The 26,416-nt window shown below is 51.3% G+C and overlaps 11 protein-coding genes across 11 annotated transcripts; 6 read left to right on the top strand and 5 right to left on the bottom strand.

Annotated features, from left to right (window-relative positions):
- Positions 1–131: 131 nt before the first annotated feature.
- Positions 132–1,597, top strand: N7473_006174 (putative transcription factor TFIIE complex alpha subunit; the record flags this gene model as incomplete). The annotated part of the gene is made up of 3 exons (XM_057152114.1): positions 132–226; positions 281–376; positions 439–1,597. The coding sequence occupies 3 exons, from the start codon at positions 132–134 to the stop codon at positions 1,595–1,597; spliced, it is 1,350 nt and encodes a 449-aa protein (XP_057009919.1).
- Positions 1,598–2,054: 457 nt separating this feature from the next.
- Positions 2,055–2,707, top strand: N7473_006173 (uncharacterized protein; the record flags this gene model as incomplete). The annotated part of the gene is made up of 2 exons (XM_057152113.1): positions 2,055–2,072; positions 2,156–2,707. The coding sequence occupies 2 exons, from the start codon at positions 2,055–2,057 to the stop codon at positions 2,705–2,707; spliced, it is 570 nt and encodes a 189-aa protein (XP_057009918.1).
- Positions 2,708–3,313: 606 nt separating this feature from the next.
- Positions 3,314–11,419, bottom strand: N7473_006172 (uncharacterized protein; the record flags this gene model as incomplete). Its single annotated transcript, XM_057152112.1, has 9 exons — positions 3,314–3,399; positions 3,463–3,519; positions 3,594–6,314; positions 6,378–6,577; positions 6,645–6,748; positions 6,804–7,706; positions 7,773–10,515; positions 10,579–10,732; positions 10,792–11,419. The coding sequence occupies 9 exons, from the start codon at positions 11,417–11,419 to the stop codon at positions 3,314–3,316; spliced, it is 7,596 nt and encodes a 2,531-aa protein (XP_057009917.1).
- Positions 11,420–12,190: 771 nt separating this feature from the next.
- N7473_006171 (sugar O-acetyltransferase) lies at positions 12,191–13,066 on the bottom strand (the record flags this gene model as incomplete). The annotated part of the gene is made up of 3 exons (XM_057152111.1): positions 12,191–12,268; positions 12,424–12,820; positions 12,906–13,066. The coding sequence occupies 3 exons, from the start codon at positions 13,064–13,066 to the stop codon at positions 12,191–12,193; spliced, it is 636 nt and encodes a 211-aa protein (XP_057009916.1).
- Positions 13,067–13,356: 290 nt separating this feature from the next.
- On the top strand, positions 13,357–14,673 carry N7473_006170 (protein-S-isoprenylcysteine carboxyl O-methyltransferase). The gene is made up of 2 exons (XM_057152110.1): positions 13,357–14,428; positions 14,498–14,673. The coding sequence occupies exons 1-2, from the start codon at positions 13,597–13,599 to the stop codon at positions 14,584–14,586; spliced, it is 921 nt and encodes a 306-aa protein (XP_057009915.1). The 5' UTR covers positions 13,357–13,596; the 3' UTR covers positions 14,587–14,673.
- A 699-nt stretch (positions 14,674–15,372) lies between these two features.
- On the bottom strand, positions 15,373–16,075 carry N7473_006169 (uncharacterized protein; the record flags this gene model as incomplete). The annotated part of the gene is made up of 3 exons (XM_057152109.1): positions 15,373–15,569; positions 15,616–15,831; positions 15,877–16,075. 3 exons carry the CDS (start codon positions 16,073–16,075, stop codon positions 15,373–15,375), a joined length of 612 nt encoding a protein of 203 aa, XP_057009914.1.
- A 688-nt stretch (positions 16,076–16,763) lies between these two features.
- pex8 (putative peroxisomal membrane protein Pex17) lies at positions 16,764–19,042 on the bottom strand (the record flags this gene model as incomplete). The annotated part of the gene is made up of 4 exons (XM_057152108.1): positions 16,764–17,306; positions 17,369–17,817; positions 17,876–18,879; positions 18,969–19,042. The coding sequence occupies 4 exons, from the start codon at positions 19,040–19,042 to the stop codon at positions 16,764–16,766; spliced, it is 2,070 nt and encodes a 689-aa protein (XP_057009913.1).
- Positions 19,043–19,384: 342 nt separating this feature from the next.
- On the top strand, positions 19,385–19,876 carry N7473_006167 (uncharacterized protein; the record flags this gene model as incomplete). The annotated part of the gene is made up of 2 exons (XM_057152107.1): positions 19,385–19,674; positions 19,756–19,876. 2 exons carry the CDS (start codon positions 19,385–19,387, stop codon positions 19,874–19,876), a joined length of 411 nt encoding a protein of 136 aa, XP_057009912.1.
- A 320-nt stretch (positions 19,877–20,196) lies between these two features.
- On the bottom strand, positions 20,197–22,229 carry N7473_006166 (WD40 repeat domain-containing protein; the record flags this gene model as incomplete). The annotated part of the gene is made up of 4 exons (XM_057152106.1): positions 20,197–21,579; positions 21,651–21,851; positions 21,934–22,049; positions 22,145–22,229. 4 exons carry the CDS (start codon positions 22,227–22,229, stop codon positions 20,197–20,199), a joined length of 1,785 nt encoding a protein of 594 aa, XP_057009911.1.
- A 623-nt stretch (positions 22,230–22,852) lies between these two features.
- On the top strand, positions 22,853–24,559 carry N7473_006165 (putative diacylglycerol O-acyltransferase (DgaT); the record flags this gene model as incomplete). The annotated part of the gene is made up of 4 exons (XM_057152105.1): positions 22,853–23,108; positions 23,171–23,211; positions 23,293–24,289; positions 24,354–24,559. The coding sequence occupies 4 exons, from the start codon at positions 22,853–22,855 to the stop codon at positions 24,557–24,559; spliced, it is 1,500 nt and encodes a 499-aa protein (XP_057009910.1).
- An 861-nt stretch (positions 24,560–25,420) lies between these two features.
- N7473_006164 (MAPEG family protein) lies at positions 25,421–26,101 on the top strand (the record flags this gene model as incomplete). Its single annotated transcript, XM_057152104.1, has 3 exons — positions 25,421–25,452; positions 25,594–25,729; positions 25,814–26,101. 3 exons carry the CDS (start codon positions 25,421–25,423, stop codon positions 26,099–26,101), a joined length of 456 nt encoding a protein of 151 aa, XP_057009909.1.
- Positions 26,102–26,416: the final 315 nt, after the last annotated feature.

Below are 26,416 nucleotides of genomic sequence, written 5' to 3'. Positions count from 1 at the left end.
CGAGTCTGTGAGAGATGATGATCTTTCCTGCTTCATAAACCTCCACCACCAGAAGCTTTGTCTTCCTACTCTCCCAGCCTCGAGCTACCTCCCACAGCCGACCTTACGCTCGCTACTCATCCGTCGCAATCATGGATCTCGCCAACACGCTCATTCGGAGCGTCGTGCGCGCCTTCTACGAGACTCGCCATATCTTGGTCGTTGATGCGCTGTTCCTTCACTCAGTGTAAGATTGGGACGAAACTGGATGAGAGATGTCCAATTAGCTGACATGGCACAGGCTTCATGCAGAAGATCTCGCCTTTTTGATGGGCATGCAGCAGAAGGACTTGCGCAAGCTCTGCGCACGTCTACGAGAAGATCGCTTAATTGGAGTGTACGGCTTGCTTCCTTGAACTGGGCCGGAGAGCTCCAAGGCTAATTAGGAGTCAACTACAGGAGCACGCGCGCTGAAATTCGCGATGGATCTACCCGCCCCGTCAATCGCGAATACTACTACATTCCTCTCCACCCGGTCATCGATGCCATCAAGTACAAGGTCTCCAAATTGACCTCGACGATCAAGGAGCAATACACACCGAGCGAAGAGCGCAAGGAGTACATGTGTCCACGATGCTTGGCGGAATGGACCGAGCTGGACGTTTTGAGTCTGGTCTCCGAGGAAGGCTTTGAATGTCAAAATTGCGGCGCGATCCTGGAGCGAACTGAAGATCTCAAGGGCGAGGAGGGCATTGACCGGACTGGCCACGAGAAGAACAGCAAGCTGATGGCCCAGCTTGACAACATGCTCAAGCTCCTGAAGCAGATTGACTCCGTGGAAATCCCACCCAACGACTTTGACACCGCCTGGGATCACAAGGTCGAGGTCCCCCGCAACCTGAGCACCCACCCAATTCGCGCGGCCATTCCCGTTCCGCCCAAGCCACAGGATGTGGTGCGTGGGAATATCAAGACCGATGCTGCAGCTCTGGAGATCTCTCTCACATCGAGCGAAGAAAAGAGTGCCGCCGAGCAAGCCGAGGAAGCTGCTCGCAAGGCCGCCGTGGAAAAGCAAAACGCTTTGCCCGTATGGCACACTCATTCTACCGTCGATGCTACTACCCCTGCTCAGGTCAGAACCGAGGCGGGCGTTTCTATTAAACCCGAGCTTGAAGATGAGGACGTCAAGCCCACTATGGACGCATCGGACGACAAAATTGCCGCCTACTACGCTGAGATGGAGAGAGAAAAGGCTCTCCAAGCTCAAGAAGATGCTAGTAGTGCGGAGGATTCCGACGATTTCGATGATGAATTCGAAGATGTTGGTGTTTCCGACCCCAGTGGACCAGGAACTCCAGCTACTGGACCTGGTCCAACCAGTGTCCCTACTCCTTCTGGGATGACAGGTATCAAGAGGGAACACGACACCTCTAGTGCTGCCCCATCCTCCGTTGGCACCCCGTCTACTCCCGCTGATGATGGTCCCGTGATGAAGCGGATAAAGATGGAGTCCGGTTCCATTGCCGAGCCTGTCAAGTCTGATCCTGATGTAAAGGCCGAGCCGGAGGTGAAGGACGAAGAATCCGACGAGGATGAAGAAGAATTTGAGGACGTGTGAGGACGTGTGATCTTGCGCCGGTGAATCCTCCCCTTTTTTTCATCATGGCGTTTAAAATAATAGACAGGCGGTTCAACCTTGGAAATTTTGGCGCAGGCGCCTTGCAAGCTACGAAAGCTGATATCGAAATGAATACTCAATAAAATAGCTTCTCGTGTGTTCCACTAGACTCTCGCTGTTCGTAGGAATCCTGTGAGTACCTCGAGCCTGCTCTGTTTGATCAACTGCTTCGATTCGGCCCTCTAGACAGTGGCTCTTTCCATATTCGAGCAGAAACCAGCACTTGCCTCTTTACGCTTAAACCAGGAACTTTCCAGTATAAATACATCCCCTCTGCTCAATCATGATCTTCTTCTCCTCCAAAGTTATCCCGCTTCAACTACTCCATCTCCATCTCCTCCTCTAACTCTACAGCACACAACGTCTCTACAGCAACAAACCTCGCCATCACGACAAGATGGCTCCCACCACCTACGTAAGTATCCTCCAATCCACCATACCATCATCATCACACATTCCCATCCCCATCCGAATCTCCTCTAACCTCACTCTTCTCAGCTCTCCAACCACGCCGTCCGCCAAGCAATCGACCAACTCCGCCCAAACCACCCAGGCCGAAACAGCGCCATCCTCGGAATCTGGAACAGCATCCTCTCAACCCAATTTCCAACCTGGCAAGGCTACCTCGTCAGTCCCCGCGAACACGGCTGGTACAACGAACGCGACCTATGGTACGACATGCAAGTGCAACACCTCCGCGGCGGACCCACCAACAACCAAAACTCGAACTCGAACATCTTCCTTGTCGTGATCTGCCGTACCGCCGCCGAACATCACAATATCAACGAGGGACTACCGCAGTGGACAACTCATTTGGAGCTGTACCTGGATTCGATCTTCGGACGTCGTCGTCAGCCTGGTCGTCCTGTTCGTGTTTACGGGGTGATTGCGCATGGACTGGGTGCGACGTTCTTCTCGTATGATATCGGGGAACATATGCCTATGTTGATCTTCCGGGAGCATGAAATGGATGAGAAGCCTGCGTATCATTTGGTGGAGGATCATGAGATGATTCAGGAGTTCCTGGATAATATTCGTGTTCGCCACTAGGGGGTTGAATGGTTGCAGGTGGATCTGGTTCATGGACCTGGTGATTCGGGTTTAGTGATTTTGGTTCGAAGACTTCTAGCATCTACTGATCTGGGAGATTCACAGACGGCGTTGGGAGGTGGCGTTCAAAGTGATACTTGGTGTCTTACTTAGTTTATGCTACCTAGCCCAATCAGCAAGTGATATTGAATGTTTCTTACCTTTCAAAGGCCTAACCTCGTAGAAGTATTCACGCCTTTGTTGTATCTGCTCTGCTACGAATGGGAAACACTACCGAGAAGTAAAGTATTATACAAGATGTCTTGTATGTATTCAGGGAGAGTAAAAGTCTCCTGCAAAAACGCCATTCAGTGCAACATTTGAAGAGGGTGACCGTGACCCCTGTTCAACCACAACAAAGTAACGCCCGTCTCCACAATGCAGAGAGGTGAAAAAAATCAAACTTGCACCCAGGTCATCAAATCGTGAAATGATCTTGCCATCATAGCCATGTCGCTCGCCGTGCAAGATAAATGAGCCCAACCACAGCCAGAAAAAGGCCAGACGCCGAATAAACAAAAATCAGAAATGTCAAAACTGTACGAAATTTGCTGCCTTGCCAGATGTTCAAGGGGTTCCAGCGAGACCCATCTCCGAGTCACTAGCCAAAGCGGACGTAGCTTCCCACTCCTCTGGTGAAGCGATATCAGAATCTGGGTTCCCAAGTTAGGAAATGGGAAATCTCAATCTTAGGGGGAGGCACAGGGATGACGTACCTGAGACGAGGTCATCTGGGACATCGACTGTCATTTCTTGCAGACGTAGCAAGATGGCTGTAGGAAATGATGTCAGTAAATACTCGAACATGGTATGGAAAATTGCCCGCAAATGGCAGGTTAATACTTACTGTTAGCCCGTTCAATGTCTCTCTGGTCATCCTCGTCATCCTCATCAAAGTAAGTCTCCAGGCAATGGGTGACAGTCGAGGTAATAGGATAGACAATCCGAGACTCGACGCTGTGAACCTGGCTGTTCAGGAAAGCGCTGGCGATCCGCTGAACACAGGCATGAGTGAGTTCGCGAGCAATGCGGGCTAGTCGAGTTCGTGCCTCCTCAATCATCTCGTCCTTATCGCCGATGAAGAGCAAGCCGCGCAAGACCTCGGTGGTGCGTCGTCGAACATTTGGATGGTTGTAGATCAACAGAGTTGGAACGAAATCGGGAATTCGATCTTGGACGGCCTCAATGAACCAGTCAGGATCCAACCCAAGTTGCTCGTTGTTAACGTTGCACAGTTGAGTGAAGAACTCCAGATGCTCGTTTCCTGCGCTGTTGTTGATAGAATCCACTCCCTTTGCAACGTAGCTGATCAAGCCAACGATTGCATCCTCGTCTGAAGCATACTTGCAGAAAGTGACGGCACACTCGAGGAATGGAATGCACAGTTCAACAGGCGAGAAGCGTAGGCCAACCTCCAAGGTCCTCAAGACGTGTGGCGCAAAACCGGCTTCTGGCCCGGCTGCCAGGAACGCAGCAACAATTGCCCGAGAGACCTCTGCTTGGACACAGATCTGATCATGCTGAAGCAGCTTCATCAAGAACACAAGAACTCCGTTTTCATCTTCGGGCTTCTGGAACTCCAAGGGCTTGATGAATCGATTTTCCGCCGCAGTAAGCGAAGGCCTGCCGTCACGTCCAAATTCACGAGGATCATTGGGGGCGGATGGCGCGAGCGAGAGGTCGACACGCTGGAAGAGCATCGCACAAAAGGTCATCAAGTTTCTGTACGGAAACTGGCGACCCTTCTCAAGCAGTCGACAATAGCCGGGATACCGCCCCTTCAAGTTCTTCCGGTCTTCAGAATCCAGCCAGATGATCTCCAAGCATTTGACGAGCATACCATTAGCAAGCATGGCATTCGTGGCCTCTTCTCCCAACTCGATGAGTTTGATGAGGAACTCAAAATACTCATCCCACACACGAGGAATGGTATGGAGAGCGGGCCAAAGGTCCGCAAGCATGGACACAATGGTATCGAGAGTTTCCTCAAGTTCTTGCTGCCACGTGGCTCGCGTTTCGTCATCCATGCCTGCTCCTTGCAAACAGATCTTCAGGCAACGCACGGCCTCTAGGATGATAGACATCTCCTTCTGCCGAACATCGTACTGGAAGATTCTCAAGACTAGGTTTCGCATGGTAGTTGGCCATCGAGCAAACCAGTGGAGCGCACGAAGAGCACCATGTGGGCTTTGAATTAGCGTCCTGAGTTCCTCGTAGACACCAAGAAGGCCGATGGGCTCTTTGGTTCGTGCGATCAACTGCTCCAGAGTGTCCAGGCCAAGTTCAATTGCCATGACCTGCAGCTGATGGTGTGCCGCAGAGTTTGGATTCATCTGTCGGACGCGATACAACAGCTCCGGAACTAGCTTCATATAAGCTGGTTCCAGAAGACAGTATGTCCGAATGAACAACTCATTGTCCATGGCAATGTGGTTCGCAAAGGCTGTTGGTACAGGAACTCGGGCAGGATAGCTGGGCTTCATTGGCTGGGAGACCTGCTTGGTCTGTTCCATCGTGGAGACACGCTGGTAGAACAGCATGTAAGCGTTCCAGACCTTGTTGATCTGCACACCTCCCATATTATGGCCAGCCTCAGTCTGACCTCCAAAGCAGTGATCCGCAATGGTTGTCGGATCAAACTTGGACACGTCCGAGTCATTGAATTCAACCCATATCGGCGCCGAACCGCTCGATGATCGCTCGCGAGTGTAGGAGTAGTAATGACCCGATTCCGCAGTGCCAGTATGCACTAGAACACCAACCAGTTCAAAGACGTCAGGGTCGACAGGAGTGCTGGGTTCAGACAGATGTTCCACCTTGTACGGCGTCATATCAATGAGCCGGGGAAACTGGAACTTATCGTTGATCTTGCTTCGCATCATGGTGACCATGTCAAAGTCGAACCGCTTGAGATGGAAAATCAAGTTATCTGGAACATCCTTCAGACAAGCCCGCTTCACCGCATCCACATGGCGACCGCAGCCCGAGCAGAAGTACTTGTTGTCTCCCTGCATGATCTCTCCTTCAACATACGCTTGCAGACTCTTGTCTAGGCTAGCCTTGCCCTTGATGTCGCATTGGATGGCAGAGAACGGCTCCTCTCGTTCCGAAATGTGTGAGCACTCCTTGGACTTGATCTGCTGAACCAGTTGGCCGCCATAGAAAGATCGGAATTTCTTCTTCTCCTCTGGGTCCATGATTTGGGCTTCCCATCGGTCAAAGAGCAGATTGTAGAACTCATCAACATCCATTTGAATGGTAACATCGATGGCCTCATTGTCGTAAGTGCGAATGCTCTCCACAAAGCCCTCCGGGTCGACGCTCTTCATCCACGTATCCTGCATCCATGCAAAGAGCTTCTGCGTCTCATCGAGAAGTTTCTGAGACTCATTCGGATCCAGGATGCTGAGTCCCAACAAGAACTTGCGGAATTCGGAGTTCATGAAGAGCTGTGTCATCAGGGAGTTCAAATAGCACGTGTTTGAAAGGTTCCGAAGACCGGCATACCCCTCTGGGGCTCGGATCATCTTGGAACGGTCATGGCACCAGGTCGGACTGTATGATTCATCTATGAAGAGAAAGTTGTTAGTAAGGAACTCGCAGGGCACAAATAAGGCACCATGAGACAAACCTCGCGGGATCACGCCTTCCAGATGCTGCATGATGCGTGCAACATTTTCGTCATTTCGCTTGCACAGTAGCCGGAGAATATTGTAGAGCTTTTGGCGCGTCTCGGTGTGCATGTGAGGGGTGCGAGGGACGATGACTTCATCGGTTTCATTAGCAAGCTCTGGGAATAGATACTTGCTTATGATTTGCTCCGCAAGATCGCTATAAAAAAGAAAACGGACTCATGTCAGCTAGGGTCATCACAAAGAATTCTCACGAAAGAACATACAAGGTTTCCAAGTCAACATTGGCCGCGTCTGCAGACTCAAGACACTGCTCTAAGAGACCGGCGAAGCCTAGAACCAGGCTATCCACTGGCTCGCGTCCGATGAACTGTATTCAAATTAGCAGAGCCTTTTTCTTCAGGTTAAAGTCAATTGAATCATACCTCTTCAGTTTCATGCTGCAGCATGATTTCACTCCATTGCTTCAGATATTGGCTGAAAATGACATCCCGGGGTGATTTCTCAGCAACCGAGCGGAACACCCCGAGAGCGACATTGAAGAACTCGGCAGATTGAGACGCATACTCCGGAGTCATTGGGATTGTCTCAACAAATGCGTTCCAGACAGCGGCGAGCATATCAATCTGAGCAGGGCTGTTAAGGGTGGATAGAATCGGTGAGTTGCCATTAGCCAACTTTGATGACTGTTTCATGGACTTTGCCGAACTGCAAGTTCTCCTGATCCTCTCCGAAACATCACTCCGGATGGGCTGGCGAGTCTCCTCCAGAAGTAATGCCTTGATCAATGAGCCAAGTTGCGTCTGTTGTTTGACGGCGCTCCAGAAAGTCTGATCACGGATCGATCCTTCCACCAGAACGCCAAAGGAGTTGCACACCAACTTTTGGATGGTTAACATGTTCACTGAAGGCTTTGTAGTCACGGAACGAGCAGCCTCAATGAAGTGAAGCAGCCGTCTGACGAACGGGGTCTGGCCCTGCGCCACCAAATTTCCACTGTCGGTCGCCTTGTAGAGGGCAACAGCGTCCAAAAGACACTCAACGGCGGTCGAAGCAAGATGAAGGCGATTCCGGTCCCGGGTAAGCGACTCGACTAGTTCATCTGCCATCAGGAATGTCAACAGAAGCTCGATGCTGTGAGCGATAAATGTCTGGTTGTGAGTATCTTCCAGTGCTTCCTCGATGAGACAAGCCAGAAGCGCACTGAATGAGTAGAAAGCCACAAAGGGTTTGTCAAAGGGAAACAAATCCTTGGCAGTGCTGGTATCCGATTTGACAAGGTTCCGCACTCTGGGCTGGGGCGAGAACGTCACAAGGAATTCATAGATCTAGGAAAAGCACTGAGTTAGCATAACAATTCATATAATTTAGAAGCGTGCCGTTGGTTAACATACCTCGCGCGCAAGATCATCATTCAGGGTGAGCAAATCATAAAGCTCATCAAAGTGCTTCAACACTTCAGAGTCAACCGACGTAAGCGGCTGCCCTCCACTGCTGGCATAGAACACTTCCTTGGCGTCTGGTGCCTTTCGAACGAGAAGAAGACCGGCGTGAAGAACCTTCATATCCCTGACGGTGGTTTCTGGGTCCTTCATCAAGTCAACCCGTTGACCTCCAGCAATTGATGTGAACTTGGAAAAACCGGTCAGCTGCGTAAGCCGTTCAACCAGTTCGCCAGCGGTTGACAGGTCACCAATCTGGAGATTCTTGACTTTGGAACTCTCACTTCCATTGAAGGACTGCCAAGAGATATTGATCGGGTCGCCTCTGATAGGCCGCTCTGGAAGCACAGGCGGGGAGCCTCTGGGAGAGTTGTAATGAGGGCGAGCACGCAGGCCGCTCAGTAGTTGGTGAAGAAAATAGAGCGAGCGTCGGAATCGAAGTTCTTCGGGGCTCATATCACCGGTTTCAGTCTCAGACTCCATGGAAGAATCTCCGTTAGCCTCTGATGTAGCCTTCAGGATTGCAGCGGCCGACTTGAGCTGATCCACACAGCGCTCGACGAGGGAGATATGTGTGGCCTCAATGGCAGATCGTGGCGAATGAGTGATAATTGCATGATCCAGGTAAACCTTGACGGCAAATTCAGTGGCCTGTACTTCAATTGTACCAGGTGGAGCGGTCAAGATAAAGGTCCAGAACCGATCCATGCCGGGGATTGTGACGACCTCGTCCTCACCGGCAGGGGGTGGTGGGTTGAATCGAACTTCATATATCATAGCTTGCTTTGCAAATGACAAGATCTCATTGGTGTAGTCTTTGGGAGCCAGACTGGGGAGGTACTCGTGGATGCACTTGTGGAGGAAGGGATTCGCCTCGGTACATTGACCCAGAGCGTTGACCAGCATATGCCACATAGCTTGGCGTTCGTCTGTACGCAACTTCTTGGACAACAAGATATCATCCCACAAGGCTTTTCCAAGCTCAGGAGTTATCGTCTCGGGAACCATGTCAATCAGTCGGAAAATGATAGTCAGCCGTGAGACCAGGCCGATCTGGAAAAACTCGTCGGTGGAGGTATCATTATGAACTTTGATGGCATGCAGCATGTCGCCAATCACCAAGGCCGTCAGGCTAAAGTCCCTCGCCAGTTTCAACATCTCCTGTACATCATGGGCGGGGACAAGAGCGCTCAGAGTTTGGATGCTGCCAGCAGTGAACTGGTTGTGGCCGGCAATGTCTGTAATGCAGCGCATGTAGATCGCCATCCGATCAGCCTGGCTGATTCCAGCGGCGACGAAGCCCATGAGCCTCTGGCTGCCGAACTTTTGCAGACTCTTCTTCTGCTCCACCGAGAGATCGTCCGCGGCCGTGCTGTCTCGGATGAGGCGAACACAGAGTTGCACGGGACGTGCGTCGATACAGTCGTGGTCAGAAACGCCCGAGATTCGTCGGTCGGGGGGATTCTCGCAAATTCGAGCGAGCAACTTGTTGCAAAATTCGAGCATGTTCGTATCGAAGCGGCTGAGAGGCAAATCTAATACTTTCTGGCAAACATATAGCAAGTAGTGAGAGCCAGTGAGATGCATGTTAAATGTCCGAACTAGCATCGCTAGGACCTCGGAAACGATTCGACCGTCTTGACTGTCTGTTACTGTCTTCCAGATGACATTCGTCACAGAGTCGTTATACGTGTCCGTGACAATCAGGAACCCGATGATATTGCTGCTTCGGCTGATCAACTGGGGGTGTGAGTCCACACCCACGAGGTAATCCACGATCTTGTTGTTTTTGATGAAGCGGACCAGTGCCTTCACAAACGGCAGATTGACCCCTTCCGGATTTGAAGAGATGCTGGTCCTCCAAACGTGAACCAGGTCTGACTGCATTGTCTCCACACCATAAACCCGGAGCTCCATGCGACCTTCCATGATGTGCTTCTTGAGGACTGCGAGCTTCCACATCCAGAAAAGGATCAAGGAATTCTCTGCTTGGCTGGTGTTCTCCGGCAGGAGGATAGAAAGATCCTTCGCCAACTGGTTCACAAACTCGGAGTTGCGCGCACAGTGGTGTTTGTAGTGATGGGAGATTGCACGCATCAATTGTTCACTCAAATCGCTCGTAGCCCAAGCTGCCTTCTTGCTGATCCATTCCTGATACTTTTCATCGATTGAACGAACCATCTCATAGAGGGCACGGATCGGAGGAGTATCGGGTAAGGGGGAATCGATATCATCCACATTCACATCGCTCTGGCGTTCGAGATGACAATCTGCCAGAGCATTCGCGATGAGCATGATGTGGCCCAGCGAGCTGGTCAAGTGTGGGTGTCGAGGAATGAGTTCGAGAGTGAGAGCGGTCCATTGTGACAGTGTATGGACGAGATCAATCGGAGGTGCAAGTGCTTTTGCCCGAATGCGGACAAGCATGTCGTTCGTATCTGTGGGGTATTTTTTGTCCAGAGCTCGGTACAGAGGGATTGGTGACTTGGGGGAAAGGAAAACAAAGGTGAGAGCCTGAAGGTAGTCTTTGCAGATGCTGTCTTGGACTGGAAGCTCCGGATCATCGACCAGATGGCGGAGGATCACGGTGTCGATGCGCATGACCTGTAGGGCGATTTGTACATAATCTAGGAGAAACTCCTCCAAGCAGGTCCATGGGCCACTGCCTGAGCCATCATCGATCAACAACTCATAACTAGATAAGCAAGTTAGCTCCTGTGTATATGATTCCGTCTCGGTATGGGGGACGGAAACTCACGATCTGCGCAACAAACTCTCCACCACGTCGGGAAACTGCTGCCAAAATTCCTGGTCTTCGCCAAATTCTTCGAGGGTCAGGCGATCCAGGTTCTTGACACAGTCGTCCATCCAGGTCTTCACCGCGGAGGCAGCCTCGGCATCGCGAGGACCAGCTGTTCGAGCAAATCTTAATACTACAAATTTTACCATCATTTGGAGACAGAGGTCTTACCTTTCTGGATCAAAGCCACAATTCTGACCAGATTATCCCGCGTACTCAGGTTCTCACGCACTCTTGGGAAAGAGTCGACCAGAGGCGAGGCTAGGTCCTCAACCTCGACCACCTCTTCTTCCTGTATCGCGTCTTCCAGTCGTTGCCAATTTTCATCCATGTCTTCAGGATCACCAGCTTGGATCTCTGGGCTGTGTGCGGGAGAGGAGGAAATAGAAATCACGTCTGAGGCGGCCTCGTTGGGGTCGGTCGAGTCCGGTCGCGTCGGAGTGCCATCAGGCACCGGTGAGGGATCGCGCATCCCGTTCGCGATGTCAGTTTCCAAGGTGGGAGACTTCACATTGATGGTGACTTTTGCGGGGCGGGTCTGGTCTGGAGTAGTGTCCATCTCCAAGGAAGGCACCGGCGGTGGAGTCGCGACAGCAGAGGCAGGAGCAGAAGCTGAAGGAGGAACAGCCGCAGCGTCAATCGAGATGAGAGGACTGACACCACTGCCACTATCCAGCCGCGGCCGTTTCTGGACCCGCTCAGGGTCAGGCTCTTCCATCGGGTCGTTCTGAGGTCGCGTGGGATCAATCAATGGCGCGCCAGGCGGGGTGCGATAGCTCGCTGGCGGGGATCCGACCATGTCATTTCCTCACGCCGAGGCGGGCATCTGGTGGGAGAGAGGTGAGGTAAGTAAGTGGTGGTAAGAGAGAGACGTTTGCGAGGAAGTACCGGAGAAATGTGTGTGTAGGATGAGAGGAAGATGAGGCGTGTTTTGGCGGGGGAGAGATTCAGTGATCCGGCGATCGACAGCTTTTTTGGGGGACGCGAGAGATGACTGCCGATTGGGGATCGGTGACGTTGTGCTGTGGAGATTCATGAACAGGATCAGCCCCGTGCAGATATTCTTTGACAAGAATATTTACCTGAGTGTACCTACTGTAGCTATGAACTTCATAGTTGCATTTAATTTTTCTTTTTTTAGTATCTACTGCATAGTAATTTTCTTTGTTCTGGTTAACCACTACACTGCCTACAGTAACTTGGAGCGGGTCTAGGCACACAACATAAATTGTCCGTAGCTGAGTCGCCAGGAACCCACTGTGGGATGACCATGAAGTATATGCAAACACTATCACATCATATGCTTCTAGACAGTACTAGAAGTACAGTAACACTCATTCTGGTGCTATAGACAGCTTTTATTTTTATTTTTTTTTTTCAAATCAGGCTTATCAAATCTATATCGCTGACTGGGCCAGGCCTGCATGGCATAGATGGAACTTTAAAATATAGTTACCATAGTCCAAGGTATACTGTACAAGAGAGCGTCCCGTTACGAAGAATCCAATCTTGCTTTTGACTTGGACTTCTCTCTCTTTCCAACATCTCTTGCACATACCAGATAGTTCTTTTATTCTTTCATGGTCGTCTCAATCTTCCGAATAATCCTGGCCGGGTTCCCAGCAACTACATGAAAGGGCGGCACATCCTGTTTGGAAACCAGATCAGCAAACACTATACCATGCAAAAAGGTAATGTAATGGTAGCCATCCGACAGCAAAATCCATCCACTAGGCTTCTACGGCCTGGGCAGAGGCATAGAAAATAGAGATCAAAAGAAGATATACAAGAAAGAGAACATACCTTAGTAACCACACTGCCTGCACCAACAGTCGAACCCTTTCCAATCGTCACTCCCGGAAGGATAGTAACATTACCCCCAATCCAACAATCCTCACCAATAGTAATCGGAGCTCCCATCTCAGGACCCTCCATGCCATTCCGCACAGCCGGATCAACAGGGTGGGTACCCGCGAACAAGCTCACATTAGGCCCAAACAGAGTCCGGGAGCCAATCGTAATGGGCAAGCTGTCAATCATGACACAGTTGGAGTTGATGAATACATTTTTGCCAATGATCACGTTGAAGCCATAGTCTGCTTTGACGGGTGGTTCAATCCAGGGCTCGTCTTTGAAGAGCTCGTCGTCTGCCACGGGGTCATCCAGTCGTGGTGGAAGAGGAGTTTTGTCCTCGATGACACTGACAGAACAAGAAGGTTAGATAGATATTCTGTATAGTATCTGAAAGGTAGAAGAGGGTGTATATGACAGATGTACATACTTACTCTTTCCAGAGCTCGACTAAACGTCTCCGTGGTACTTCACCGGCATTGTTGTATCGAGTGTAGGCATATTTGCAGCGATTCCGAGCGGCAATCAGGTCCGGGGTGAAGGAAACAAAGAGCTCTCCTCGGAGCATCTTCTCGCGTTCAGTAAGTTCCGCCATTGTTCTGATTAGAAACTCAAAATATCGAATTTATCTTTGATCGCAAGCTGGAGTTCTCAGTACAGTATTATGAAAGTCTCAACGTGTCGTCGAAACAGTCTCCTCAGGCCACATAAGGCAAGGCCTGAGCCGAGCCAAGTGGGGGTGATTCTGGTGAAAATGGGGGGGCAACGGGACGGAGTTAACGAAAAGCAAGAGAGACTAGAGGCTAAGACTGGTAGAAGCTCGGCCCATGTCCGCTCTGGTTGGAAGCGGAGCTGTGCGGCGGAGGACAACAATCAAATCTCCATCGATTGTTCTCAATCCGCCACACACTCTCTCTTTCAACAACTCCAACACGAGCACAATGAAACATGCTCTAGTCATTCTTTAAAAGGGCAACCCCCGCCGCGCTCGTGTTCGTTCCATCCTGAAACATTCATCCCCTATTCCTTCGCCACTACGGAACAGAGTATATTACCACGCCTACAACCCCCCACATCCACATTCCGGGCCAGAGCTCCAAGTAATCCTCATTCCCTCTCTTCAAAATGGCCGACGCAACAACCTCCAGCTCTCAAGCTACCCCCGGCGACCCAAACATCTCCTGGCCAATCGAGCGTCTCGCACACACCACCGATTCCGAATGGCACCCGTCCTTCTCAAACCAGCGCCGCGGCTCAAACGCAAGCTCCAGCTCGAGCTCCTCCTCCCAGCCAGACCTCGATCGATCTAACTATCCCGATGGCACAAAGTCGCTATCAGGCATCTCCCTCCGCGCCTTCTTACTGGGCACCACCCTCGGCGCAACAAGCATCCTCACAATCCTCCTAACCACGATCTCGCCGACCCCGTTCTGGCGCGTACCGTTCTTCGTCGCTGCGCTGAGCCTCTTCCATTTCCTTGAATATTACGTCACGGCGCGGTATAACACTCGCTATGCATCGGTGGGTGCATTCCTTCTCACCTCGAATGGATGGGCATATAACGTGGCGCACGGGTCTGCCATTGTGGAGTGTATCGTGGCGCATTTCTTTTGGCCGGAGGCTAGTCGGGTGGGACGGTTGCTCTCGTTCACAGTGCCGGTCTTTGGAACATCGGTGTCGTTGTTGCTGGTGGTTGGATTTGTCTTGATAATCGTGGGTCAGATCGTGAGGACGATGGCTATGGCTCAGGCCGCGAGTAACTTCAACCATCATGTTCAGTCGGAGCACCAGGAGGGTCATGTCTTGGTCAAGACCGGGTTGTATGGATATCTTCGGCATCCCAGCTACTTTGGTTTCTTCTGGTGGGGATTGGGAACGCAGTTGGTACTGGGGAATGTGGTGTGCTTTGTTGGATATACCCTCGTGCTGTGGAGGTTCTTTTCGACTCGTATTAAGCGTGAGTTCTCCCAGTGAATTCGTTGCGCTTACTGTCTTCCCTGACTGACTGACTCGTCTGCTCCTTTAGGAGAAGAATCGTTTTTGATCCAATTCTTCGGCGCTGAATATCTTCAGTACCGACAGGATACCCCGGTTGGTATCCCCTTGATTCGCTAATTAGAGACAACTGCGGCGTCATTTCGGCCTTGCTACTTGCTCGAATCTCATATAAACAGTTGAAAAATGAACCTTCTGTAGACATTCCCATCTACCAGTAATTTCGAGAATCATATCCAACTGCCCCGAGGCAAAATCCACCTAAAAACGAAGATGATAAATTCCCCACCTTCATGAATCGAACCGCCAACCTTCTGGTTCCCTATATACTTCGTCCTGTTACTCCCTCGCTATCCCAGGACACCGGATAACATCGCCATCCCACCGCAGTGCCGCAACTACTATACAGCACCCCCTTTACACCCTCTTACACCGTCAAAAGGGCCATTAATAATTAAAATTAATCAAACATAACGACCTAAATAAAATAATTCCATTAGAGAAATAATATTACCAAAAACATCCCAAAAAAAAACTCCCCCCGCCTAGGGGTGTGCCCGGCCGTGCGTGGAGCTCGAAGCGTCAACACTGGCCCAGTATTTTTCTTCTTCCTTGCCCAATCCTCCAGGGCACACCAATGGTTCACCAATTTATGGTGGATACCAACTAGGCTATCGCAGGGGGAGGTGGGGGGGAGTTGATTGTTTGACCTTTAATTTGGTGATGACCTTTGTTTGCTATGATCGACTAAATTGCTGGCAGAGGATAACCTTGTTGAGGCTCTTGATATTGAGACTGTACTTTCGAGGATACACTACTTGTTATTATGACCTCTCTTATCGAGAGTCGTCTTGCCAAAGTCAGAAACAACAAACAACACCCGAGTAGATTTCTGCTTTGAAAATATCAATCAGTATCAAGTCGACGAAAATCCTCGACATCATCAGTAGTAGGAGGGCTCGTCAAAGCTGTCAGCGCACGTTCACATTTCAATTCCTCCAGATATGCGCCACCGCCAAGATCAATTATAAACCGATACCACCAGAAATCCTTCGATGTAAACCTCAACGTGGTTGTAAAGTCCCAATACTCAGGATACCAGCCTGCCGATTCCTAGTCCAGAAAACCCATGATCCAGCCACCATATACCATAATTATGATGTTGAAGATCCCCGTGTGTGAAAACAACACGATGTCGAAGATTCCTCATGTTCCCCACAACCTCGAGTGCTTCTTGATACGCGAGTTCAGACTCAAAACCTCCCGACCAAGAAGGATGTATAAGGTATTCGTTGAGTTCCTCCTCAGATTCAAACGGGCCCACAAGATGATTAGGAACGCGAATACTCCTAATACTCGTCCCCACTATAGATCAAATTCTATCTCCGCCGCATGGATTCGACCATCCACGCATCACATTCAAATATCCCTTAAACTCCCGCCCAGTCGACCTCTTCTCCTCACTACTCAACATCTGATAAACCTGGCCAAGCTCCCGACTAGGAACACGGGTCATCAAAATCGAAACCGGCGCATGTGGTGTGCCAGGATGCTCTCCATACCAAATCACCCTGGGTAGCGGAAAGCCTGCTCTTCTGGCGACTTGCATGGCTAGGACCTCCTCTTCGCGGTAGCTTTATATTATATAGCTTATAGTGTTTATCGTAATGCATTCCTACCCACTTGCAATATGATTAGAAGAATCTTCGGAGGTATGTATGCAAAAAGCCCCAGATACGACGGACTTGGGGATTGGTTGGGTGAGGTGTGGGTGAGAAACTTTATATAATCATAACAATTGTAGTCGACTAAGTACGCAGCCTGGCAATTATGCCATTACCCGAGCTACTAACGGCACATAAAGTAGCGCCTAGTCTTAGAAATCGATCTTGTCGGGCGCTATGGGATATATGCGCGCAAAAAAGCTGGACTGATAAAGCCAAGGTAGCAATAAAATCCACAGGTCCACCCTTCACAATGCCGAATCAAATTCTCGAAACTCGATGTGTAAAAACATTTCCGGGGAGACTAAAAACATGTTTCTTTGTTGATTGCGAAATATACGGACTGATGGATGATAAGGCTCTACTTCATGAACTTATGATCAAAGCCTAGAATAAACCTTTATCTATCCACACAACTCAAGGTTATTTGCAAGTTGCCACTAGAATTTGGACTTATATGTCCTGGTATATAAAGTATAAACACAATCAACGCTCGTACAATGCAACGCACCTTTCACCCCCATCTACCTCATCCCATCCTCAACCCTTCACACAGCACCATCACATCACAACTTACTCTCCGGCGCAACAGCCCCGACAGCCCCACTCATAAACGGCCCCCCCCTCATCCCCCACACCCGCCCCAGCCCCAGACTCAGCACCAAACAACACAAGCTCTCTCCCACCCCTAGTACTCCACCAAGTAACACAGCAATGCGCCCGATCAACATCCATCTCGCCACCACTCAACGCCTTCCAGAACCGATCAACGCAGACATGGCGCATACCCCGATCAGGAATTGCATTGATCAATTGCGCAGTGAGGGGGAGCCACTCTTTCAAATCGTCGACGCGCAGGAAAGAGAGTGAGTCGATTAGGGCGAGGATGAGGACGGCTTGGGCGGAGAGCGGTGCTTGATCTGGTGAGGAGCCGTTTTGGGTGTTTGGTGGGATTGGGGTTGTTGATGCGGTTAGGGCGCGGTCGCGGACGACTTCGAGGAGGATTGAGGGGAGGAGGGGTTGGCTGTTTGCTAGGGGCGAAGGAGGGGCTGTGACTTGGATTACTGTTTTGAAGGCGAGGCGGAATTGTCTTGCTGAGAGGTTTTCGGGGAATACCTAGATGTATGGAATGTTAGATTTGAGGATTGAATGTCAAAGGGTGTAGCGAGATGACTTACTGCAAAGAGGTTCTCGATATAGAAGGGGAGATGCTTGGCGGCTAGTTCTGCGTTGTGGGGAATAGCAAAGACGACCAGTGTCAAGCTGTGAGCTGCCTCGAAGATTTCAAGGAGAAGGCTGTTGGCACCGGCTGCGAGGTACGGGAAAGCAGCTGAAAGGAGCAGTTCTTCGCTAGCTTCAGGGGTCAAGATCACGGGGAAATGCTCTGCAGTGTTCAAAAAGAACAAATCCAGACATCGCTCCACGGGGTGATCAGGAATTTGGCCAATATCGCTAGGCTTGATGCTGCGTAGGAAGTTCTCTGCCAAATCAGGATATTGAGAAAGAATATCTATGGCCGCGAGGAACACAAAGTTCAGCTGGGAAGATCCAGTTTGGCCCGCTCGAGAAGAAATAAAGTATAGGTTGCGAAGGATATGGAGAGACTGCATGCAAAGATATGGCGCACCTATAATTTCACACAAGGTCAGTATATCGCAATTAGACGAAAATTAGGACAAACATACTACTGCCAGTAGCAAGAGCCGGATCATTGATCGTTCTACCCAGCACAGCACGAAGAACGATAACCACCGAGTACATGCAATTCCGAAGAAGCGTCCACAAAGCCGGAATCGTAGTCTTCAAGGACTCCGCATCCAAGAACTCGGTCTCCTCGGCAACATCAACCTCGGACAGCTTATTTTGGCGCCACTGAACCATAAGCGTCCGCACAAAATCGGCCATGTAATCCACCGACTGCGCAACGAGTTTCGGATCCCGCACGTTCTCAACGGCATGTGCAACTAACCTGGATAGCGGGCCCAGCGCACCGACCAAAGGCCGCCCAGCGACTGCAGTCACATATCCAAATGTCGCAGAATTAGGTGCCCAGCAGAACTTCTTCCCCGGCGCCTCGACAACATCTTTATCGATGGCGCCCAAGAAGTATCCACCCTCCAAGCCCTCGGGGGAATGGAACACCGATCGTACCATAATAGGTAGTAAGCGGTCATAGTCCAGTTTACTCCTGTTTGCATCCGACAAAAGCTCAAAGGTATAGTTGAGCACCATGGTGATGCAGTATCCGTCAATGCCAGCCTCGGGATCCAATTCCTCCAAAGCCAATTGCGCAGCCGTCGTCAAAGCAGACTCCAATTTTGTCCGAATATGTCGCGGCAGACCCTGTCGATTCTGTCCCTCGAAGCCGAGCAGGATTCCGCCGAGTAGAAGCATGTGTCTCCAGCGCGGAGACTTATCATCTGCGCCCTCAGCAATGGCTTTGACCCATGCTTCACGTTCGATTCGGCGATTACGGCCCGCGCCGTGCGGGATCTGGGCTTCTTCCGTGGTATCATTCTGCAAAACTGCGATGGCGGCTGTGTTGAAGACACTCAGGATCTTGCGACAGGCGAACAGATCGACGGGGTGATTCCACAGCGCCGGGGCGGAGAGTAACTGCGACGCAAGAAGACTCAGATTCAATGGGTTTCCGAGGATAGATAAGAAACTGGTGGCCGTGGGGAGGAGACTGAAAATAGTCATGAATGTTAGTTAGCCGGCGACGTCGATGTCGATGATCGGTGATACCCGAACAGATGCGTGAATGGCGCCACTTACCCCGAAGCATCCGCGAAACTGGACGTTGATTGTAGCGAGCGCAGGAGCGCGGCAAGAGATCTTTCTGTCGCCATGGCTTTTGCAGACCTCCTAACTTGGATAGGCAATGCCCACAGATCTACATGGAAGGTGTGAAAGTAGAATGGAGAGAGATGGGATGTGAGACCGCGGAGACCCCAGACCCTGGGCAGCCTGACCCCATCCGCAGCCGAGGTCCGGAGTTGTCAAACAATGCAAACAAGCATCGTCATTTGCCAGCAACAGCAGGAGCCCAAGTCCGATAGGGAGGCTCTAGCTTCAGACAATAAACACCAAACCACCTCGCAGCTAACATAACCTCTCCAGCACCAAAACAACGATGCTCTGATCCTTTAAATCCAACGCCACAGCCGCTCCGGCACCGCAGCATCACCCTCATGGCCGACTTCCGCGTCCCGATCAACTATCAAACCCCCAAATTCCCATCACTATACGACCCACTCCCATCCCATCACAAAGAGGCGTACTACCTCTACTACACGACCGATATCTGGCGCTTCACACTTTACTGGACATTGATCTTCTACGGCGCGACACATCTCACCGTCGCGGGATGCGCGGTTCTAACACACTGCCGGAATTGGAGTGTCATTTGGCTGGTTCCGTTGTTGTATAGTGTTGTTGCGGGGTTGGAGGCATTGCTGGCGGGGAGTATTGTTGGGCTTGTGTGAGTATTTTGATCCTGGGGCTCCTGTGGTTTGATCTGAGCTGCATTGGATTTGTGTTTACTGATTATCGGTGTTGCTAGACTTGGTTCTGTGTACGAATCGGGCAATTTCCGAATGTCGACTTTCCTGCCTATGATTTGGGGCGGCGTCAATGTGATGGTTCTCATTGTGACGAGTTATCCGATGCAGGGTGGACTTTGAGAGAACATCCGAAGCATTGTCTACACACTCCAACATCCAACACACTATCTACGACCCCTGGTCTGATGCCACTAAAACAAGTCCGGGAACATGATCACCAGCACCGCACAGCTTATCCACTCACCCGACTCGGGAAATTGATTAATGTTTTCCATCTCGATATGATAGACCAAAGAATTGATATTCGCAGAAGAGCGCCGGCCCCCCAAATAACGATGGCTATCAGATGCCTTATTTGTCCGTTACGCCGGTCCCGCGATATCCAGATTCGACATGCACATAAAATACAACCCCCGTGATGATTCTTCCCTTGTGCGCTCTCATCGCCGACCACCATCGGGCATTCCACCACCCTGCAGACCAGGTAACCCGCCAAAGCCAGGCGGCATGGGCATGTTCGGGGGCATGGGATATCCCTGAGAGGCGAGTTGTTTCTGCAACTGTGCCAGATCCATATTCATAGGTGGCGCAGCACCCATGCCGGGAAGCATGGGGAATCCGGGGATGGGCTGATTTGGTGGGGGAAGTGATTGAGGTGGAGGGGGAGGTTGAGAGGACATGATGGCGGCCAACCGGTCAGGGTTCATCCCACCCATGCCAGGGAGTCCGGGTGGAGGAGGCGGTTGTGCACCACCGATACCAGGAAGGAACCCTGGGCCATCGGGCTGGGGGGTACCACCGGCTTGGATGCCGGGTAGTGTAGGCGGGCCAGGACGTCGCTGGTCAACCAGACTCTCGGCCTCGTCCTGCATTTCTTGCTCCTCTTCCTCGCGCATCTGTCTACGACCGAATCCACGGCTCCAGGTGCCCTGGGCTTCCGCTGCTTCTTCGCCGATGTGGAATCGGTCTTTCATATAGCTAGTTTCGCCGGGTCTAGCCCGAGACCAGAATCGAGTGAAGTTATCCTTGGATCCAGAGGCAAGAATATGGCCGAGTGGATGCCAGTCCAACGACCAAATTGTAGCACCATGAGCATATTGCACGCGATGGGCTGGGAAGATTACCTGCGGGGGCGTATTGGCCGGGTCGGGGCTGTCGTATGGAGCCACGGTAGGAACATGACCAGCCGGCAGGTTTGGCTCGTCGAGCAAATAGTGGTATAAAGAGCCGTCCTCGGCTCCGGTAGAGATCAGGTTGCTGTGGATGGGATGCCACGTCAGAGACGAGACAGGCTTCTCGTGTCCACGTAGAATGCAAATATCCCGCATCATGCGCAAATCGAATACCCGCGCGGTCTGGTCCCGCGACGAAGTGGCAAGCAGGTTATTATTCACGCGGGAGAATCGCGTCGAAGTGACCGTGTTCTTGTGGCTGTGGAGTGTAGTCAGACACCTCGCCGTGCGTGGATCCCAGAATTTCACCTGGTGATCCTTTGAGCCCGAGACCAGTAGTCCCTTTGTTGGATGCCAATCGCAGGACTTGACGTCCCAGTTGTGGCCGGAGAGAACGGTGTCACAGGTTCGAGATGTGAAATCGAAGATCTTGAGGGTTGTGTCGTCGGAGGCAGAGAGGAATTTGGTATCGCTGGGAGCCCAGGCCAAGTCCCGGACTGCATCGTGGTGTGCATCGTCGATTGTTTCGACGTTGTTGAAGTTCGGTCGCCAGTATTTGATGTCACCTCTTTGTCCGCCTGAAATCAACCACTCGTGGCTATGAGACCAGGCGAGAGATGTGACACCTGCCTGGACTTGATCGTAGTGCGCCTGTGTTTATCCAGACGATTAGCAAAATCATCTCCACCATCTCCACCATCTCCTCCCTTTGTATCACTTACATCCATGACCGTCTCGAAATTAAAGGCCGTCCCGTTCCAAAGCATAAATTCTCCGGTGTGTCCACCCGTCAACAACCGTCTCCCTTCAGGCGTCCATCGTACCACGACGATAGGCTTCTTGGATTTTCCAATAGACTGGTGCAAATGTCGGACGGGTATCGTGTCGGCCGGGGAATAAGTGCGCGCCATGGGTGGAAGCATCTGTAGCGCAGAAACGCGATCACCGTCAGTCTCTGCCACGACCAGCGCAGTACAAAACACATTTCTCACGCGACACACTCACATCGACTGTGAAACTCGCACTGGGGCGCTCCATCTCCATGCGATGCTCGCCGCGGTATCGCGGTCGTCGCGTGCGCATCCACTGTACCATCGAGGAGCCATAATCTGTTACCAATCCTGCGAGCGCAATCGAGTCAGTCGGGGCCGTCGCGTCGGGTGAGACACCCTCAGAGGAAGGTGAGATGGCACCCAGTGCATCATCGTAGACATACTTGGCCGACGAGGTCCAGCGGGGCCATCGAAATTCTTTGTAAACCTCCCAGGGCCATCACCCCCATGTTCGTCGTAGTAGGCCATCGGGAGGACCTATTTTTGTAAATGTGTCGTGCCGGGGTCGCCTGGTGGGGTTGGGAGGGGAAGCTGCGCAATCAATGCATGAAGGGAGAATAAGAGGAATCCGAGCGTTTAGTGTTCAGCAGGGTAGCTTCCAGATCGCATTATCATTGGAGAAGATGAAAGTGTTGGGAGGAGAAGTTTGGAGCTCTGGCAGGGCTGGGCCTCTCCTTGAGGAGCTGCCGGAGGCGGTGATTGGCGGGAAGACGGAGACTGGAGACCGTTTTATCTTATGGCGCCTCTCTGATTGTTCCTTGATTCATCATTCTTCTCATTCTGCCAGCCAGGCTCATGGCGAGTTTGATTATATCTTAGTTTGATTGAACCCGAGTTTAAATTACCCTACTAGCATTCTGCTTATCTCTCCCCTTCTTCTTCGTTATGTTGATCCCAAACTAAGGACGTTGCATCGACTTGCTCGCCCTAGGACTTGTGCTTGGCGCATTGCTCCCGGTTCGCCCGCTAGAGCCTCGAACAAGTCAAATTAGCTTTCCTCTCTCCGTTTAGCTTGGTCTCGACTCTCATTCTCTCTTTTCCTTTTTAAACAATTCACCAGTTCCGATCCGAGTCTCATCGAGGTGTTGAACATGGCCTCGCAGACTGAGGCGGTGACCACTGCTCATGAGCATTCCAGTGCTGCTCCGGGACATGGCATCACTGAGACCGAACCCGACTCGGCCTCGGCGTCTGCTCCCGCGCCCGCGTCCAAAGGCAAGAAACGTCGTAGCAAGTACCGCCATGTCGCAGCCTACCACGCACAGCTACGACACTCGAGTCTCAGTCGCGATGCGGATGTTACTCCCAGTTTTCTGGGATTCAGGAATCTGATGGTTCTAGTACTTGGTAGGCATCGCGGACTCCCGTTGGAATCAAATTAGCATGTGATAACTGATACGGCGGGGCAGTGGCCATGAATCTTCGATTGATCATTGAAAATTTTATGAAAGTGTGTTCTCGCTCAGACCCTGGTGCAAAAGTACTCGCATGTCAATTGAGACGATTGGTTTCTAACGGTGTAATCTACTAGTACGGCGTCCTGATCTGCATCAAATGCCATGACTATCGGAAGCAGGATGTCGTTCTCGGATCAATCCTGTTTGCCCTCGTGCCATGCCACCTTTTCCTGGCCTATGCCATCGAACTCTCTGCAGCAGGTGCCGCAAAGCAGACTGTTGGCCACCAGAAAAAGACCGCCGAAGAAAAGGAGCGTGACCAACAGGTCTTCCGATCGACCTGGCGCTACACGGCTCTACTGCACACTGTGAATGCGACCATATGCCTAGCCCTGACCAGCTTCGTAGTGTACTTTCATATCCACCACCCCGGTATCGGGACACTTTGCCAGTTACACGCGATCATCGTGTGGCTCAAGAACTGCTCCTATGCATTCACCAACCGTGACCTCCGCCTCGCCTTCCTCAATCCCTCCGCCGACCCAGGTCTACCAGAGATCTACGCGACATGCCCTTATCCCCGGAACGTGACGCTCAAGAACCTGGCCTATTTCTGGATGGCCCCGACCCTAGTCTACCAACCCGTCTACCCGCGCACTACCTCCATCCGCTGGTCCTTTGTCGCAAAGCGGTTGGCGGAATTCTTCGGACTCGCCGTATTCATCTGGCTTCTCTCGGCACAGTATGCGGCCCCCGTACTGCGCAATTCCATTGACAAAATCGCCGTCATGGATATTGCGTCTATCCTGGAGCGTGTCATGAAGCTTTCCACCATTTCGTTGATCATCTGGTTGGCCGGATTCTTCGCTCTGTTCCAGGCTCTGCTGAATGCCCTGGCTGAAGTGATGCAATTCGGGGACCGTGAGTTCTATACCGACTGGTGGAATAGTTCCAGTCTGGGCGTGTACTGGCGGTCGTGGAATCGGCCGGTCTATCTGTTTATGAAGCGGCATGTCTACTCGCCGCTCGTTGGTCGAGGCTGGAGTCCCTTGGCGGCGAGTGGCATGGTCTTTGGCCTGTCTGCCATTCTTCATGAAATGTTGGTGGGCATTCCCACTCATAACTTTATCGGTACGTTCTTCGTTTCCCTCGAGATGACATTACGTCGCATGGGATATTCGCTAATAGAAAACAGGCGTTGCTTTCTTCGGCATGATGTTCCAACTGCCCCTCATCACCCTTACAGCACCACTTGAGAAGATGCGCGGTCCCCAAGGCAAAACGATTGGTAACTGCATCTTCTGGGTGAGTTTCTGTCTGGTCGGGCAGCCGCTGGGAGCGCTGCTGTATTTCTTCGCTTGGCAGGCCAAGTATGGCAGTGTCAGTCGAATGCGCGTTTAAGCTGTGTTTTGGCCTTGCTTTGGAAGCTCCAATTTGCAGGCGATGAGAATAACGGGGGAAATTTTTCAAGGAGGGGTGTGCAGCGTTGATGTCAGGGGTTGATATTATGAACTAGATTTTGCATTCATCGTTGCTCTGTTGCTTCGTACTTTGACACTCTAAAATCGGTGTTACTGGACGTTTGGTTGAGAAACTATGTGGCAGTGCCCCAAATCAATCTCTGTGAGATATTCCCGTTCATGCAGACACTCGGAAGCACTCCGTGCCGAGTGACTGTGCCTTTTTAATGACGTAGATATATTGGCACCTGCTCTTCCACGATGTTTATCCGAGGACTAGACCCCGTGTGGGGACTATTTCGAACGGTCAAATTTAGCTATGGAACGCCGTCGGACTGTCAAGAGGGTCCTTGAAAGGCCCCGTTTGTATGTACGCAGCAACCGGAACCATCTCCAGCCGGCATAAAAGGACACGTCCCTGCAAGCCAATTGAACATTCCAATTACTGTTGACTAATATTTACCAAACTCAAACCTAACTTATTTCATCCGTCGATCATTTGTACAGTAGAATAATAATCATAAAATCCAGCTTGCATCGAATCGCATCGCAACAAAGAGAAAACCGGCTCTACTTGTGGAGGCGGGTCGGACAGATTCATTTCCCCGGCCGGACCAGCACATGTACCCTATTCCCGGACCTTCCACCAAAATCATAACACTTGTTTGTTTCACCCCTTGACTGCTACTGTACTCCGTACTTACTATAAAGAGCCGAACGCGCCATCGCTGTTGATTATTTGCCAATTCCTTCTTATCAGCCACCTATCAACTATCAACTACACTTCCAGACATCATCCGTCATGGTCCAGATCACTATCCCCGAGAACTACGGGTGAGTACCAGTACTCCATTTACCCCTGTCATCCAATCCTATTCGCAGGTACCCCCAAACCAAGCATTTAGTGTACTCGGGTATACTATACCCTCATCCTGAACATAGAACTGCTTACGCTGACACTCTTTCCCCCTCCAGCGCCGTCATTGGCGTCGCCCTGGGCGTCATCCCCGTCCTTGGCTTCATCCACGGCTTCGTCACCACCGGCCTGCGCAAGCCCGCCAAAGTGCCTTACCCGCACAGCTATGCCACCGTTGAGCAATGCAAGGAGAACGTAAGTCACCAACCAACCCTCCACTTCCCTTCCCTTCCCAATCGCAATTAATTAACTAACACCTTTTTCCCCCCGCAATCACAGGCCAAAGCCGAACAATTCAACTGCGCCCAACGCGCCCACTCCAACTTCCTCGAGAACGCCCCCCAGACAATGCTCTTCACCCTCGTCGCGGGCCTGAAGTACCCCCAATTGGCGGCGGGTATCGGTGCCGTTTGGGCGGTGCTGCGCGCCCTGTACATGTACGGGTATGTGTACTCGGGCAAGCCGCAGGGTAAGGGCCGGATGTTGGGTGGATTCTTCTGGTTTGCGCAGGCGGCGTTGTGGGGATTGAGTGTTTTTGGTGTGGGGAGGAATTTGATCTCGTACTAGACCTTGGGATATGATTCTTTTTGTTCCCTGTCTAATATAATATTTATCTTGCCCGTGTCTGGGTGCTACAATGAACTTAATGATTTGTTTCATTCTATGGACTACACTGCGAGAGCACCAGCCACGTAGTTCTGGGGTTGTGGCTGATGAATGACTCCACAGTGGCGCATTTCAAAAAAGTTCCCGCCGTTGAGGATGCGTGATGCACTTCTTTTTCTTTTGACTCGTTCAGAATTGTGATCAATTGAAGTCTTGGGCTAAGCAGTTGCATTAAAACAACTGCTATCAGAAGAAACCAGCACTCTCAATCGCTTT

The sequence above is a fragment of the Penicillium subrubescens genome (genome assembly GCF_028828155.1).
Source record: "Penicillium subrubescens strain IBT 31985 chromosome Unknown utg000004l_segment0_segment0, whole genome shotgun sequence".
Taxonomy (NCBI): Eukaryota; Fungi; Ascomycota; class Eurotiomycetes; order Eurotiales; family Aspergillaceae; genus Penicillium; species Penicillium subrubescens.
The sequence above is the reverse complement of the archived record's forward strand: the minus strand, read 5'-3'. Positions and strand labels throughout refer to the sequence as shown.